This window comes from Podarcis gaigeae, assembly GCF_964106915.1.
Source record: "Podarcis gaigeae genome assembly, chromosome: Z".
In the NCBI taxonomy this organism is placed as follows: domain Eukaryota; kingdom Metazoa; phylum Chordata; class Lepidosauria; order Squamata; family Lacertidae; genus Podarcis; species Podarcis gaigeae.
In genome coordinates this window covers 49,930,388-49,947,293 of record NC_139691.1, presented here as the reverse complement: position 1 = coordinate 49,947,293, position 16,906 = coordinate 49,930,388, and the positions used below count along the sequence as shown (strand labels likewise).

Sequence of the window (16,906 nt, the reverse complement as noted above, 5' to 3'; positions counted from 1 at the left end):
GGGGGAACTGAGATCATATTGGGAAAAACTTGACCAACTACTTGAAAGTATAGACTCTCTGTCACTCAACCCTTGGCTTGTCTTGGGAGGCGACTTCAATGCCCGAATCGGCCTTGTTTCCCCACAAAATACAATATTATCTGGACTAAACTTGGAGGACAAACATGAAATCTGTCAGAGGGCAGCAATGGATACCATCTCTAACCGTTCTGGGAAATATCTTTGTGAACTTATAATTAAGCATAACCTTTTGTTATGCAATGGCCACAGTCAAGGGGATCAAGTGGGTTATTTTACTTTTATCTCTCCCAGAGGATTTACTAGCACCATACATTATATCCTAACTTCTAATAATGTGCTGATTAACTGAGATACCTCCAGGATAATTCCCAGAGCTGAAAGTGACCACTTTCCACTTGAGTTATCTCTGACATCATTCGTTTCTCCTGCCTTTCCTAAATTATTGAATGAAACAGAATATCTGATACTTGGAAATGGAAGGTTAAAATGGAATGCACAGGTCCAAGAAAAAATTCTTTATTAAAGGGGACAATGTTGTTAGAAACAGGAAACATAATCGGACTTTATGAAAAAATAATTAACCGAATGTGCCCACTGATGACCACAACTAGTGTGATAAAAAACAAAAGGTTTAAAAGACAGACTTGGTTTGATAAGGAATGTCAGAATATCAAAAAATGCCTATCTAGAGAACTTAGAAAACTGAAGTTAAAACAGGATATGCACAATTTTGCTCTACAAGCTGAGGTAGCCCAATTACGATACAATTATAAATTATTACTTAAAAGCAAGAAACAAATATATTATGAGCAAGAGTGGAAAGCACTGGGAGATGCAGCACTTCAAAAGGACTCATGGAAATTTTGGCATCTGGTTGCCCAAGGCACAAATGGGCTGGGCTACTCGTTAGAAACATCTGTCCAAGGAAAGGATTGGGTGACATATTTTACAAGAATATATGGCCCCTGTCCTGACCCACCCCCACAAGTTTACTACACTCAGTTATCAGAACTGCCAGAATGGCCAGACGTCACACCCAATCAGATTAAGAGGCTAATCGTAAGCCAACTAGCCAATAAAGCTCCAGGAGAAGACATGGTCCCAATGGAGATCTATAAAATAAGACCGGATTTCTGGTCACCCATTTTTGCAAAACTGTTTTCATACATTAACAGCTCAGGTCGCATACCAGAAGGGTGGAAGCTGAGTATAATTGCCCCAATATATAAAAAGGGTGATAAGAAAAACCCTACCAATTATAGACCCATTAGTTTGTTAGATGTAGCCTCTAAACAATATGCCAGGCTCCTTCTTGGGAGACTGGAAGAATGGGCAGATACAAATAAGGGGATACCTGCAGTCCAGGCAGGTTTCCAAAGTGGAAATCTATATTGGACCAGTGCTTTGTGATGAGCTTTCTGCTATGTAAATACATCCATAATTGGAATCAAAAATTATATGTCGCCTTTATCGATCTAAAGTCAGCTTTTGATATGGTCACAAGACATGCATTGTGGCAAAAATTGGAAAAGACAAATATAGACCTCCGTCTATTATTTCTCAACAAAACATTATATACTGACACATTGATACAAGTAAAGGTGGATCTGGCTGGCCATCTCACCACCAGAATTAAAACCATTACAGTGGTGCCGCAGGTTACAGACGCTTCAGGTTACAGACGCTTCAGGTTACAGACTCCGCAAACCCAGAAATGGTACCTCGGGTTAAGAACTTTGCTTCAGGATGAGAACAGAAATCGTGCAGCAGCGGTGCAGGAGGCCCCATTAGCTTAAGTGGTGCTTCTGGTCAAGAACAGTTTCAGGTTAAGAACGGACCTCCGGAATGAATTAAGTTCTTAACCCGAGGTACCACTGTACTGGAGTCAACAGGGATGCATTTTGGTGCCTTTCCTGTTTAATTTTTATATTAATGACATGGTTAAAGAACTGGAGGGCCTACAGTTTACCCCTGTCACAATTCTTGGCCAAAAACTCTCAGTCTTAATGTATGCTGATGACCTAGTACTTGTATCTAGAACCCAGGTGGGCCTGAGACGGCTGCTTGCAAAATTAAGTTCATATTGCACAAGGAATGCTTTATCTATAAACTACAATAAGATGCAGGTCATTGTATTTGGGAAGTGTTCTAAAAAGCATGTTTGGCACCTGGATGAACACATCATAAACCAAGTAATAAATATGTTTAAATATATGGGATTGGTTTATTCAGAATGGCATCCTGGAATATACAGCTCTCCAATATTAAATTGCAAGCCTTTAAATCAGCAAAAGCCATTTTGAAATTCGCTGCTTGTAAAGGTGGAAATCTGGTTAACCCAGCTCTATCTGTGTATAAAGCAAAAACAATGGCCCAGATTTTATATGGTGCAGAAGTTTGGGGTACCTCAAAGGTCTCCGGTCTGGAACCCCCACAGAATTATTTTTTAAGAGTTCTTTAAGGTTTACCCAAAGACGTGGAATCTGCCATGGTCAGGTTGGAAACTCGGATGTTGAGCATAGAGAACCAAACAGATAAAAGAATCCTCTGCTACTGGTTCAGAGTTCAACAGATGGACAACACTAGGCTACCAAAAAAATGCCCAATTGAGCTCTCGAATGGATTACCCCTTAAAAACTGGGTACATCACGCTGCCCAACTGATGGGCAAATATGACCTCTCAGTGACCGAGATCAAAGAACTTCCCTTATATTCCCAGAAAAATATCTTTAAATGAACCATAAGGGCAGTGGCAACTAAAAACGACCTAAACTCTATGTACACATCTACATGCGCCCCATTGTATTTTAAACTTAGAGAGGCCCATGAACATACGTTTTGAACTGACTTTTGTGCAACTTCAGAAAGCTTTTACAGAGTTACGATTAAATACAATAAACTCTGCTTTTAGAGATGGGAGACACAGAGGCAGACCAACAAATGAACGTGTTTGCATTAGGGGATGTCCTGTATATCCAAAATGTATAATTTATTGATTGGGAATTAAAGGATGAAGAAGTAAAAGACGTTATGATTAAATGGGCATGTGATATAGGATATGTAATTCGGCTGGACCAATGGGAGAAATTATGGAAATATGAAATTAAATTCATGGCATGTTATACAATAAGAGAAAATTTTATGAAAATGGTACCAACGGTACTTAACTCCGGTAAAATTGGCTAAAATTTACAAATTAAAATCGAATACCTGTTGGAGATGTAAAAAAGAAATAGGAACAATGTTTCACATGTGGTGGGAATGCCGACCTATTAAACAATTCTGGAATGAAATCTATGAAGAACTCAAAAAGATGTTTAAAATATCTTTTAGTAAAAAACTGGAGGCATTCCTTTTAGGTTTAATTACAAATGATATCCCTGAAAATCAAAGGAAAGTATTCCTTTATGCAACAACAGCTGCCAGGATGCTTATAGCTAAAAACTGGAAAGGCAGAAAAATTCCATCAGTGAAAGATTGGCAAATTAAATTTTGTGAATACATAAATCTGGCAAGACTTACAGCTTACATAAGGGGACAATCGGACCAGAAATTATTAAAAGAATGGGGTTGTGCTAAAGAGTATATGAAAAAACATTGTTCTGGAGTTAGTATATTGGTATGTAATGAATGATGCTTTACAGGGTTAAAGAACAAGAAAAATGATGTAAAAAAGCACAAAGATGGAAGTAATCTAATTAGACACAACAATACAGTAAGAGTAATTTTTTTGAGGTCTTAGAACAAAGGAAGGAAGTCAATTTGTGTTTATGTACGTAATGATATGGTTTTGTTCTGTAGATGTGTGCTTTTTTGTTTTTGTTTAGTTCAAAAAAATTTTTTTTTATTTACGGCCGTAGGCCCATACAATTAAAACAACACATAAATAACAACTTGTGCACGTGGGAAAAACAGCCGCTAAAACACCACTATAACAATAAAATACAATACGATAGAATGGCATACTACGCCTTAGTTAGCTTGTAGTGCTCCTTGGCGTCTCTTTTGGGTAAGGACAGCGACCAGGAACCTTGCCACTTTCAGGGTCGTATGAGTATCCTTATCCTGCAAGATTTGGGCAAGGTGGAATTTTGGTGGGGTACCCTCTAGTTTCTGTATGATTGGTCCCAACAAATTTGCCCGTGGCACATTGAACAGGGGGCAAGTGAACATAATGTGCTGGAGCGACTCCAGTGTCTCCTTATCACATTCGCACGTGGCGGGGGCTTGGCCCTTTGAGAATCTATGTCTCAGGACGTTGGAGGGAAAAACGTTGAACCTCGCTTTGGTGAAGGCCAGTCTATGGGCAACAGACGAAAGGGAGGAGAGGTATGATGGAACGCAGTAAGTTAAAGTGATCCCGATGTTCTGGGGCGAACAAACACCTCCCCCCAGCATATAATTTCGCTGTAGATCGATGTCATCCAGTCTTTGGCGGATCAGTCTTTGAGCAGTAATTTGGTCTAGTTTTAAGGAATCTGAAGGAGAAATTCCATAACTCAGGAGTTTGGCATGAATTCTACTAGTCCAAAGGCTAGAGAATTCATCTCGCCATAAGCATTGGACAAGGTAGTGGTTTGGTAATCTATGCCACAATGATAACCAATAATTGAAGACTTGCTTCCACAGGCAAGTTTCTAAGGATGCGATCTTCAATTCTAGTCGCATGGCTGCATTGCTTACGCACAGGGGGAGCATTAGGAGCCGGCGTAGGAATTGATTTTGCAGCGTCTCAAGAGGAGCAAGATCTGTCATCACAGCCCAAAGCGAGGCAGCATAAGCAAGCACGGCAACCACTTTTGCCTTGAACACCTTTAGGGCCGAGGGAACATGCAAAGCTCCATCCAAAAAAAAGAATCGGAGGAGCGCATATGACAGAGTTTTGGCCTTGTTAAGTAGCTGTTGAATTTGAGCTTTCCACCCCAAATTGTATTGAAAAATAACTCCTAGGTATTGAAATTTTAGAACTTGCTCTATTTTTGCTCCACCAAGCTTCCATTTGTATAGCCTCCGGCTTCTGGAGAAAATCAGAATCTTGGATTTAACGTGGTTAATGGTTAATTGGTTGAGTTGACAGTACGTGGCAAAGATCTTCAAAGCTCTGGTTAGTCCAACACGTGTGTAAGATAGAATTACCGCGTCGTCCGCATATAAAAGGAGTGGGCAGCGGTAGTCCGCTAGTCTAGGCGCGTGTGTACTTAGAGATGAGTTAACTAGGGGTGCTCGCATGTCGCTGATGAATAGGTTGAATAGACAGGGAGCCAATATACATCCTTGGCGCACTCCCTTGTTTATTGGTATCGAATTTGTGAGGTCGCCTGCAGGAGTAAGTCTCACTCTGGCAAGGGTACCTTCGTGGAGCTGACTTATAAGCCATAAGAGTCTTCTATCAATGCCCTGTTTCGCAAGTTTCTCCCATAGGATATTTCTAGGAACGCTGTCAAAGGCTGCCTTTAGGTCTAAGAAGGCAGCACAAGGGTAGCCCTGGGGAGGAGAGGAGTACTTCCGTGCAAGATGATAAAGAACTATCGCATGATCGGTTGTAGAGCGTTTAGTTCTGAACCCTGCTTGTTCGTGGCCAATCTGATTAGTCTCATCTACCCATCGCAATAGTTTAGTCAGCAAAAAGCTGGCATAAATTTTCCCTATGATCGAAAGGAGGCTGATGTTACGGTAGTTTTCCGGCTCCGTTGGAGAACCTTTTTTATGAATTGGTACTATAATGGCCTCCTTCCATATTTTGGGGATGAGGCCAGAAGCGTTGATTGCATCGAAGGTTTTGGCCAAGATGCCAGCCCACCATTTTGGGTGTAGTTTAATGGCTTCAGCAGGGATCAGATCGGACCCTGGGGCTTTACCCGGTTTCAGCTGAGCTATTAGCTTGGCTATTTCATCGGGATCGGTGGGAGGCCAAATAGGTAAGTGGGTAAACAGATGCGTCAGGTGGGCAGAGGGAGCATCCGCCTGTGAGAAGCATTTCTTCAGGAACAATTCCCATGTCGGTGCGGGGATGACTGTCCTTGGGTATTTCCTCACCCTTCTGTTGATCAAAGACCAGAATTCCCTGGATCTGTGTGATTTTGAAGCAGTAATCAAAGCCTGCCAGCGATTGTGTTGCCACTCACGTTTGGCAATTTTCTGCGTGCGTTTGTAAACTAGCTTGGCTTGTGCATAACTAGCTGGCAGAGTAGATGCACCGGAGGTCTTATATACATTATATATAGCACGGAGGCGCTGTCTTGCTTGTTTGCACTGAGAATTATACCAGGGGGCAATTTTGTTTAGTTTAGTTTTGTTTCCTTTGTTTTGTTTTTCCCCTCTTCCTTTTCTGTTTTTTTTTCTATATGTTCCCGGGATTTTTGTCTGTATAGTATTATTCTGGATTCAGTGTTTGTAATTTTTGTTATGATTCTGCATTGAAAATAAAAAAATTCAACAAAAAAAGGGATGTCCTGAAGTAGAGGACCTTATACATTATATCTTGCGCTGCCCCTTGCATAATGAAGGAAGAGAAGGATCTTTAGCACTATAATGACAAGGTCCCCCGGATATGATTTTATATCTCTACGCAGACACAGATAAGTATGTGACCTGGAGTGTAGCACTCTTTGCAACTGCCGCTAGGAAAACTAGAGTAAATTATATAGCCACCAACTGTAAAGGAGATGAATTTATTTGACCCTCAAGCTATATTCTATCTTTATCATCAAACTCTGAATATAATTGCACATTGTATTAATTAACATTATTTTTTAATATATTAGTGGCCATATGATAATTTTAGCTTATAAATTTTATTGTTTAATGTCTTAACTTGTATATTAAGCTACTTTTATAGCTTTGTTTAGAGTAGGTAATGTCTTGATAATATAAATGTTTTAAGTTTTTTGAATCAATCCAGTATATTTTCTTTTAATTGTTGAATGATTCTGTGTACATTGCGACAGTCTTTGGCTATGTGAAATAAAACTGACTGACTGACTGACTGATTGAATAGTCCCTGTAAGGAATATGAGGTAAAATAGATGTCTAAATGGCAACCATCACGATCAGGGCAAAACATACTTGAAGAAAATAAACTTGTTCAGAAACAGCATAGTTAAAGAGCCTACACAGAGTGCTCATAGTCATTGGAGGCACAGAGAGACACTGGCTCCACTCTGTCTGCCTCAGATTTACAGGAGCAACAATTCACACACACTGAGCTACTAGGGAGGGTGAGTCCCGTGTCACAGAGACTCCACAATTCACCGCAAACAGTAGCAGGCCTTAGGCTGGAATGATTTGTGCAGGTCTCACTGCTTCTGCTCTTAAGAATCTCTGACTAAGGATGAGGACCAGCCTTCGGGAGTACTATAAACGAAGGTGATTCCAGCTAAGCTGGGAACAGCCCTGACTAGCCCCACAATTAACCAACAGGTGAAATGGGGGAAACCTTTTTGCGAAAGAAAGGGGGCTCTCTCCCTATTGGGAAAGGCAAGCCAAGGAGGATTACGCACAGGCAGTGCTCACAGATACAGGGAGAACCTTCCCATGGGGCAGGGCAAGGGGTGGGAAATCAAACAGGAAAAAGGGGGAATTAAATGAATTAAGGGGCTAGAGAGGATTAAAAAGAAGGGAGAAATAAAGAAATTTAGCCAGACAATGAGAAGATCGCTCCACTGTCCTCCAGACGGTCCGATCGCTCCAGGTGATCTGGTGCATGCAGCAAAAGCGAACGCTCAATGCCGTGTGCTCAGTATATAAAACCCTTGGTCCATCCCACAAATTGGCAACATCAAAATTTCCTCAGCAGCTCAAACAGCTATGGCCATCTATACGATCCCACCCAGCAACAGAGGGGTGGCCTGCCAGACCCCACCCCTCTATGAAGGAGAACACGCTTTGTCAGCTTTGCCAACTGTTTATGACCAGATAAGAAGCCCACCTGGTGCCAGCTATTTGTGAATGTGGGCGCTGCCCCCAGTCTTACGCGATAAATGGAAGATCTGAAATACTATATATACATTTATGTGATGAAATAGCTTTAAAGTGATCCTTTGCAAATGACCAAAACACTTACATAAGGACATAAGAGAAGCCTGCTGCATCATGCCAAGGGCCCCCCCCCCCCCAGCCCACTACCCTGCTCTCATGGTGGACTCCCACAAGAGCACCCTCCTCGCCTCAGGCAACTGATGTTCAGCAGCATTTCTGCCTCTGGCCATGGAGGCCAAGCATAGCCATCCAGGCTAGTAGCCATCAATAGGGTTCTCCATGAATGTGTCTCGTCCTCTTTTCAAGCCATCCCAGATGGTGGGGCCATCACTGCCTTCTGAGGGAGCCCATGTTCCAGTTTAACTATGAGCTGTGCGAAGAAGGCCTTCTTTTTAACTGCCTTGAATCTTCCAACATGCAGTCCTCTTCATTGGAGAGAGAGAAACATTTATCTCTCCACTTTCTCCATGCCATGCATAATGTTATGAAGCTCTTATTATGTCACCTCTTCCTTGCTTTTTCTCTAAACTGTGACGTCCCAGGTGCTGCAACTTTTCCTTGCTCCATCCTCATGGTCATTCTGCTTTGCTTGTTATTCTGCTCACTTTCCCCCACCCACTTTTGCTGTTATTGTTTTTAATTTAATGAGGATCTTTGCTAAAATAGATGTTTTTTTCTGAGCTGATCTTGTCTTGCCTTTGCTGCCTTAAAAGCAACAGGAACAGAGCACTTACAGATTACTCAAAGCATAAGACACCTGCACCAGGTGTCATGCACTGTGGCTGTTGTTCCACAAGATGGAACCAAGGGAATTGTTATCAAGACTTGGAAACGGCAGAGGGAACTTCGGTAACTCAGAAAATGAAGGTTCTCCCAACACCCCAACTTCACTGCTCAATTTCTGCCTCTTCAAGAAATTTTTGGAACATCTGCCTTAGACTCTGGGGGGGGGGGGGAATACCACACTTTGTGCCTCCTTCTGAGACCCTCAGACAGCATCTTCTTATTTCTTGCACACCATTTGTGTTACTCATGCTTGTCATGCCCTTGCAGGTACACCCGCCAGGCAGTGAGGAACGGAGGAAAGACCCAGCTCAGCAACTATGAAGTCAAGGTGAAAGGACCTGAACCCGTCGTTAGCCAGATCATTGATAAGCTGAAACACATTAATCAGGTAAGCTCACGTACTCTCTCTTAGATGCTTCTGGCTGAATCATTGATGAACACTGAGTATTGTTCAGAATGACCCAGTTTTCCAACTTAGTAAATCTGCATTCAAAAACCCATGGAGAGACATTGTTCCCTCTTTAGAAATTACCCCATACTGGAAGCCAGAGCTGTGCATGGCTGAGGCCAGGGTTGGCTGTGGCTGTACCTGAATCTAGACCTGAAGAGTGTATTTTTCCAGGTCAGTTGCTGAGGCTAAAAGCTGTTCCTTGAGGAACTGTTCAGTACTTAAGATATTTTGAGTCAGGGGAGACCCTGTTGAGATACAGTGGTACCTCGGGTTAAATACTTAATTTGTTCTGGAGGTCCGTTCTTAACCTGAAACTGTTCTTAAGCTGAAGCACCACTTTAGCTAATGGGGCCTCCTGTTGCTGCCACATGATTTCTGTTCTCATCCTGAAGCAAAGTTCCTAATCCGAGGTACTATTTCTGGGTTAGCGGAGTCTGTAACCTGAAGCATATGTAACCTGAGGTACCACTGTATATGAATGTATGGAATAAGAGATCTGGTTGTGTTGTTCCTATTAGGAATGTGTAATGCAACAGCGCCATCTGTTGCTGTGGAGGAAGGTAGCAATGTAAGCCCTAGGATTTTTAAGTCGCGTTCCTTTTAAGGTGTCTTCCCAATAGATTTATTTCTTATTTCTTCCACATGATGTTAACATTTTTGTAGAAAGGCCAGCACTGCCTTGAGGACTCCTTCCTCAAGTCATATATGCCAATAATTTCATAGTGAGAAGGTAAAAACAGGGATGGTGGGTGCAAAACAGAGGTTGGAAGAGAGAAGACAGAAAATTTTGGCATTCGGATCAGCCCTGGAACAAAGCGCTCTTTCGGTGTAACAGTTATGCTTAAGGTCTTCCAAACAGTTATGCTTAAGGTCTCTGCCAAAGAAATGTCCATACTAGACAATTATTAGACAATTAAGTTCCAGAGGCTACTTCCCTGCAAAAGGCAAAGCATTTGTTTCAAATGTGGACCCCATCCCCTAATTATCAGCCTTGAAAAAAGCAATTAAAACATCAGAGGGTAATCAAAGAATGAGTGTGTATTTATTCAGTTCCTGAGCTTGAAGCTGGAGGTGGTAAAGGGGGGAGCAGAGAGGGAGGGAGGAAGTTATAGTCAAATGATTATTGCTGTGATCAAATGCACAGTTTCCGTAATTTGTAATTCATAAGTCAACTTAAGGCTGTGACTCTGGAAAAGAAATTGCATCGGGCAGGCCGGATCATTAGCAGGTTGAAAGGCTTTTAGAAGGGAAATGGTTTCTCTTCCAGAGGTGCAGCCGATGGTTGGAAATATTTCTGGCCTACCATATCTTGACAGATCTTTGGGATGCACATGAACCAATTTATAACTTAGCTTGCAGAATCAGCCTTTCACTTAAGGAAGTGGGGGGCGGGGGGGGGGCGGAGAGATGGCTTGCTCTTCGGCCAGAAAGCCTAACAGTCTCCAATGTTCTTGAGGGATAAAGGAAACAAACAGAATGGGAACCCAAAACCTGCCAAGAAGTTTGTGCAAGTGCTGGGAAGCTGATAAGCTGCAAGTGTATCCTGGTCCAGTAGCACCTTCAAGACTAATTAATTTTATTAATGGAGCATAAGCTGTCATGAGCTTATTGCCTACTTCTTCAGAAAACCGGAGGCAAAAGTTTGTTAACAGCATGGCTGGGGGGGGGGCAGTTAAAGGATTCCTTCCTTGATTTTAAAGTACAGTGGTACCTCAGGTTACATACGCTTCAGGTTACAGACTCCACTAACCCAGAAATAGTACCTCAGGTTAAGAACTTTGCTTCAGGATGAGAACAGAAATTGTGCTCCGGTGGCGCAGCAGCAGCAGGAGGCCCCATTAGCTAAAGTGGTGCTTCAGGTTAAGAACAGTTTCAGGTTAAGAACAGACCTCCGGAACGAATTACATAATTAACATGAGGTACCATTGTATTAAAGGGACGCAGGTGGCGCTGTGGGTTAAAGCCTCAGCGCCTAGGACTTGCCGATCGAAAGGTCGGTGGTTCGAATCCCTGCGGCGGGGTGCGCTCCCGCTGCTCGGTCCCAGCGCCTGCCAACCTAGCAGTTCGAAAGCACCTCCGGGTGCAAGTAGATAAATAGGGACCGCTTACCAGCGGGAAGGTAAACGGCGTTTCCGTGTGCAGCTCTGGCTCGCCAGAGCAGCGATGTCACGCTGGCCACGTGACCCGGAAGTGTCTCCGGATAGCGCTGGCCCCTGGCCTCTTGAGTGAGATGGGCGCACAACCCCAGAGTCTGTCAAGACTGGCCCGTACGGGCAGGGGTACCTTTACCTTTACCTTTTTACCATTGTATTGCACACTCTGATACACAGCCTTTCTCAACCTGGGGCATGAGCTGTGCTGACTGGGGCTGATGGGAATTGTAGTCTAAAGCATCTGGAAGGCACCAGGTGGGCTGTGTAGTAGAGCTTGTCGGCAATAAGTGCTAAAAGGAAGGTGTGTTTCTCAGAACCTAGAAAGGGGATCTACAGCAAATCCACCCAGATATATGTCAGTGAATTCCAGTCTAGTTTCTTCCTATCCTGTGCTAAGATTACTATAAAATGACATGGGGCAAATTTGTGGAGGGCTGGTCTGTCAGCAGCCATTAATGGTTAAAGACAAAACTCCATGCTGAGATGCAGATAACCTGTTGCCGAAGGTGGAAGAGCCGTTGCCTTTAAGCCCACCTGGTGGGCATCTCACTAGGGCATCTGACTGCCAGTTGTGGGGAAAATTGGATGCTGTAATGGTCCTGGTTCCAAGACCAATGACTATTTCTGTAGCAGGATCCCAAAAGCGTCCCTGCCATCAACAACCTAGAGCTGCCCAGTCAGTAAGAAGGGGAAGAAGAGTTTGGATTTGATATCCCGCTATATCACTACCCTAAGGAGTCTCAAAGCGGCTAACAATCTCCTTTCCCTTCCTCCCCCACAACAAACACTCTGTGAGGTGAGTGGGGCTGAGAGACTTCAGGGAAGTGTGACTGGCCCAAGGTCACCCAGCAGCTGCACGTGGAGGAGTGGAGACGCGAACCCTGTTCACCAGATTACGAGTCTACGACTCTTAACCACTACACCACACTGGCTCACACTGGGGAGTATTTAGAAAGAGACTCCTCACCCTTTGCTCTAATTGGAACCCATCTGAGTGGAAGGAGGTGAGTCAGCCACAGAGGATGGGCTCCTAGGGTCACTCTGGAGAAAACGTCATGCAGGAAGAGCTCTGCGGTGTTGTTCTGTATGCTCAAAACCTAAGCATTTGGTGCTTCAGTCTCAAGAAAATGGTGGGCAAGTTACATACAGTGGAGCTTTGATGTCAACACAGTGGGAGTCACTCCAAAAAAGGTACTGGAGAACTCAAACTCATTGGCCCAGGCAATCCCTGGGGTGGGATTTCTCTGAGTCAGAGGAAGGCAGTGCTTCTCCTGTGCCTATGTGTAATCCCCCTACTGACTCGGGAGTTATTGCTCTCACCCCTGAAAATGGGGAAACCTGGTTCCAGGGTCATGGCAGGAACCTTCGCGGGGCAACCATATAGGAGATGTTGATATGCATCCATTTTACTCAGGGTGCCGGATCCTGCTTGAATTCAGGAACTCATTTTCATGATGGCATTATGCCTCATCTGACAAGGGGGAGGGAGAAGTTTTCTGAAAGTGCACCAATAATTATTTGGGCCTGTTGTTTCTGGATGGAATTATTATATTTTGTGTGGCAAATGTGAAATCTGAAATCCAAGGGCTGCTAGGATCCACCCAGCTGTTGCCATTATTTGCTACTAAAGCAAGAAGACTGAATGATGAATGTACTGCAGGAATCTTTGGCCTCTGTATTTTCTTGGGGGGGGGGGGGATGGAATAAAAAATGCTGCAGAGTGTAATCTATCAGTCCGCATGACTCACACCCTGTATTTAAAGACTAACAACATTTTTTTGTGACTCAGGAAAATTTTTAAGGCTTTCTCGGTAGCAGTTCACCATAACGCAGGGCTCCTCCCAGACTTCCACTCCATATGGAAGGAGCAACTGGGACAGTTAAATCAGAATAAGTGTGGCAGACTCTGACTGCTACATATCATTAAAAGTCTGAACATACAGTGCCTTTTTTAATTGCTAAAAAATCTTCCCATTCCCCTTGACATTTTCAGTGAGAATGTACACTTCATATCCTCTCCTCCCAAAATGCCTATAAAACACCTGGATTCTATCTCCTCTCTTGGGAGGGTTCTGTTGAAACAGCACATACCAGGATTGTGGGAAATTCGGGAGAGATAAAAGAACGTACTTCTTCATATAGCATGAAATCAGACGATGGAATTCCCTCCTACCGAAGGCAGTGATAGCCACTAACTTTGATGGCTTTAGAAGAGCATTGGACCAAATTATGGAGGAGGAGAGAGCTATCTGAGGCTACTAGCCAGAATGACTTATGCTCTGTCCAATAAGAAGAAGAAGAAGAAGAGTTTGGATTTGATATCCCGCCTTTCACTCCCCTTCAGGAGTCTCAAAGCGGCTAACATTCTCCTTTCCCTTCCTCCCCCACAACAAACACTCTGTGAGGTGAGTGGGGCTGAGAGACTTCAGAGAAGTGTGACTGGCCCAAGGTCACCCAGCAGCTGCATGTGGAGGAGCGGAGACACGAACCCGGTTCCCCAGATTATGTGACTGCCGCTCTTAACCACTACACCACACTGGCTCCAATAAGGCTTCTGAATGCCAGTTTCTGGAAACCACAGGAAGGAAGGGAGAGTTGCTGCTCTTGTGCTCGGATCCCATGGGCATCTGGTTGGCCACTGTAAGAAAAGGGTGTCAGACTAGATGTGACATATACAATATAAGAATGTAAGAAGTGCCCATTTCTGTGAGGGCAGAAGGGCATGGCAATGCACCTGGGACACAGCCAAAAGCAGGTTTCTGGCTCCGTATGGAACACAGAGATAGTCAGGGTGGGCAACGCATGCCAAAAAGTCAGAAGCCAGGTCAATGGCTGCTTGGTCAGATTTGTAGATGGTGGAACTACAGTGTCTCCATGTGCATCGTTGCCTGTGGAAATTAGGCAGAACAGTTAGGGATGTATCAAGACTTTCCTCGTTGATTTTGCTGCAGCAAACAAACACAGCTAGTTCTTTGGAAATGTTCTAATCAGTATTTTTCCTTCCTTCACTGCATTTATATTCTGCCCTTTCCCCCTGAAAGAGCCCACGGTACCGAACACAGACACAATTTAAATACAAAAACAAAGCAAAAAACCATTACCTGTATAAAGCAGTTAGTTTTAAACATTGCATTTCAAAACATTTGAAAGCAGTTACAGTCAAAAACTTTCTAAAGGCAATTGCAGTTTGAAACATTTCCCCATCCTATGATCTTAGGGTTGCCAGGAGCAGTATTCTTCAGCCACCAAATTCCTGGGTAAAGAGGAATGTTTTCGCATTCCTCCTGAAAGTTAAAGATAGTGGCAGGCGCGTCTCATTTGGGAGGGCATTCCATAACCAAGGAACCACCACTGAAAAGTCTCTGTCACAGGTCAGCCACCCAGGCAGCCCCCAATGGTTGCACCACCAACAAGGCCTACTAATCATGAGATTTGAAGTGGCTGATATTCGGGAAGGAACTATTTGAAGTACTTGGGTGCCAAGCTATTTAGGGCTTTGTATGCTAGTAGTAGCACCTTGATTTTTGACAAGTTGGGTCTGGAAACCAAGGCTTATGAGGAACGGTTGAGAGCATTAGGTAAGCTTACCCTGGATCCTGAGAAGAGATAAAAGAGCGTCTTCAAATATCTCAAGGGCTGTCACATGGAAGATGGAGCCAGCTTGTTTTCTGCTGCTCTGGAGGGTTGGACTCAAGCCACTGTATTCAAGTGAAAATAGAGGAGATTCTGACTCAACACCGGGAAGAATTTTCTGGTGGTAAGAGCTGTTTGACAGTGGAATGGTCTCCCTCGGGAGCTGGTGGAATCTCTTTCCTTTGATGTTTTAAAGCAGAAGTTGGATGGCCACCTGTCAGAGATACTTTAGCTGAGATTCCTGCATTGCAGGGGGTTGGACTAGATGACTCTTGGGGTCCCTTCCAAGCCTACAATCCTGACTCCCTGGCTGCATAACATTGTAATGCTGCAATGGAATGAAACCAGTTCAGTGTGAACAGTGAGGGAGGGCAGATTAGCAATCACTCAAGTCAGATGGAACCACAGAGATATTGTTTGCAGAAGACCCAATTAAATCAGGGGTAGCTAATGCCTGGACTGAGAGACTGACCTGGCTCTCTATAAACATTTCCCCCCAGACATCAATGCCCAAACAATTTGGGACTGACAAAAAGCAGCGTGGGGGTGCTGCTGGAGTGACTGGAGGGATTACACTGGGGGATACAGATTCATCTGCTCCCTTGCCAGGGGATGGGTGATCACCCACCTCCTCAGTGGATCTGCACAGATCAGCTTAGGGAGGAGGTGTTTTGTCCTTGCATGGGGGGGCATGCAAGAATGTGAGTTGGCTGCACCCACCATCAGGGTTGGCTAAGGCTGAATGTGGCCCTCAGGCTGAAATAGATTAGGCATCTCTGCCCTAAATAAATGCTCAGTAGTAGCAATATTCCTTCGATAGGAAGCTGTGGAGCTCCCTTGTAAACAAAGGCAACTGCTGTTGGTTGGCTCAGCAGCAGAAGGGCAAAATCTAAAGGGCGGGTAAGCCTGCAGATTACCCTCCTGGTGTAGCTCTTTAAAACCTTAGCTTCTGCCTTTCCTCGGGGTCAACATTGTCAGCTGATTGCAAGCATCCCTCGTGCATATTTGCAAGGGCTGTAAATCAAAAGGCCTCCACTTGGCACGTGTGGTGCCAAATTTGGAATGGGATTGACAGTTGTGGCTTCAGGTACAGTTTCCTCTGGCCTGCAAAGGTGCGGGGGGGGTGGGGCTTTGAGGCCTGGGCAAAAATAATGAAAGGGGCTGGCAGATAATTAATGAAGGGGAAAGTACCCAGGCAACTGGTGGTAGAAGCTTTGAGAAAGGAAGCAAGGGCTGGGAGCCGTCCTTTGGGAGTTTGCAAGGAAAGCAGCCTGGCTCAAAATCCATTGAATTCAACAAGTGCCCTTTCTTTTTAGTTTTGGTGGTTTCACAAAAATCAAGCTCATGTCTAAAGTAGGAGTGAACAGGCATTGGTGATAATAGCATTTAGTGACTTTTCACATCACTTGATACTTTCTTCCTTCAGAATATCTCTAAATTCTGTGGAAGGTCAGTCCAAAGTTAATTATGCAGTTTGGGCTTGGTAGCTGCTCTTCTTCTTCTTCTTCTTCCTCCTCTCCTCGTCCTCCTGGTCCCTCTCTACAAAAAATAACTTCTCACACACGCACCCCATACATGTCTAGTTGATGAATGCAAAGCTTCTTTCTACTTCTAAATGTTGAGATAGGCCTTTAGAAGAGAAAGATCTTGATCAGAGCACAGAAACAAACCACAAATAACATTTGTGGAGCAATACGGAGAGAGAGCGGGGTAGGGTTAAGCCACAATTCATTAACAGCTGGAATAATTAATCTTCAGGAAACTGTAGCATGCTTGTGCTTTTCTCACATGTGCCCTAAGTCGAAATAACTTTTTGTTTGTTCAGGAAAGTAAGGCTTAATCATCTGGATGAAAAAGCAAAGGAGATATGGTAATCTTTTTGAAG

At 43.9% G+C, this 16,906-nt stretch overlaps 1 protein-coding gene across 2 annotated transcripts in view; it reads left to right on the top strand.

The window, feature by feature from the left end:
* GPC3 (glypican 3) overlaps positions 1 to 16,906 on the top strand; it is a 238,088-nt gene that overhangs the window by 158,580 nt on the left and 62,602 nt on the right. For both annotated transcript variants that reach the window (XM_083722916.1, XM_083722917.1), the window contains one exon: positions 9,052 to 9,172. In XM_083722916.1, coding sequence (XP_083579042.1) covers positions 9,052 to 9,172 — 121 coding nt within the window. The remainder of the gene's footprint in view (positions 1 to 9,051; positions 9,173 to 16,906) is intronic.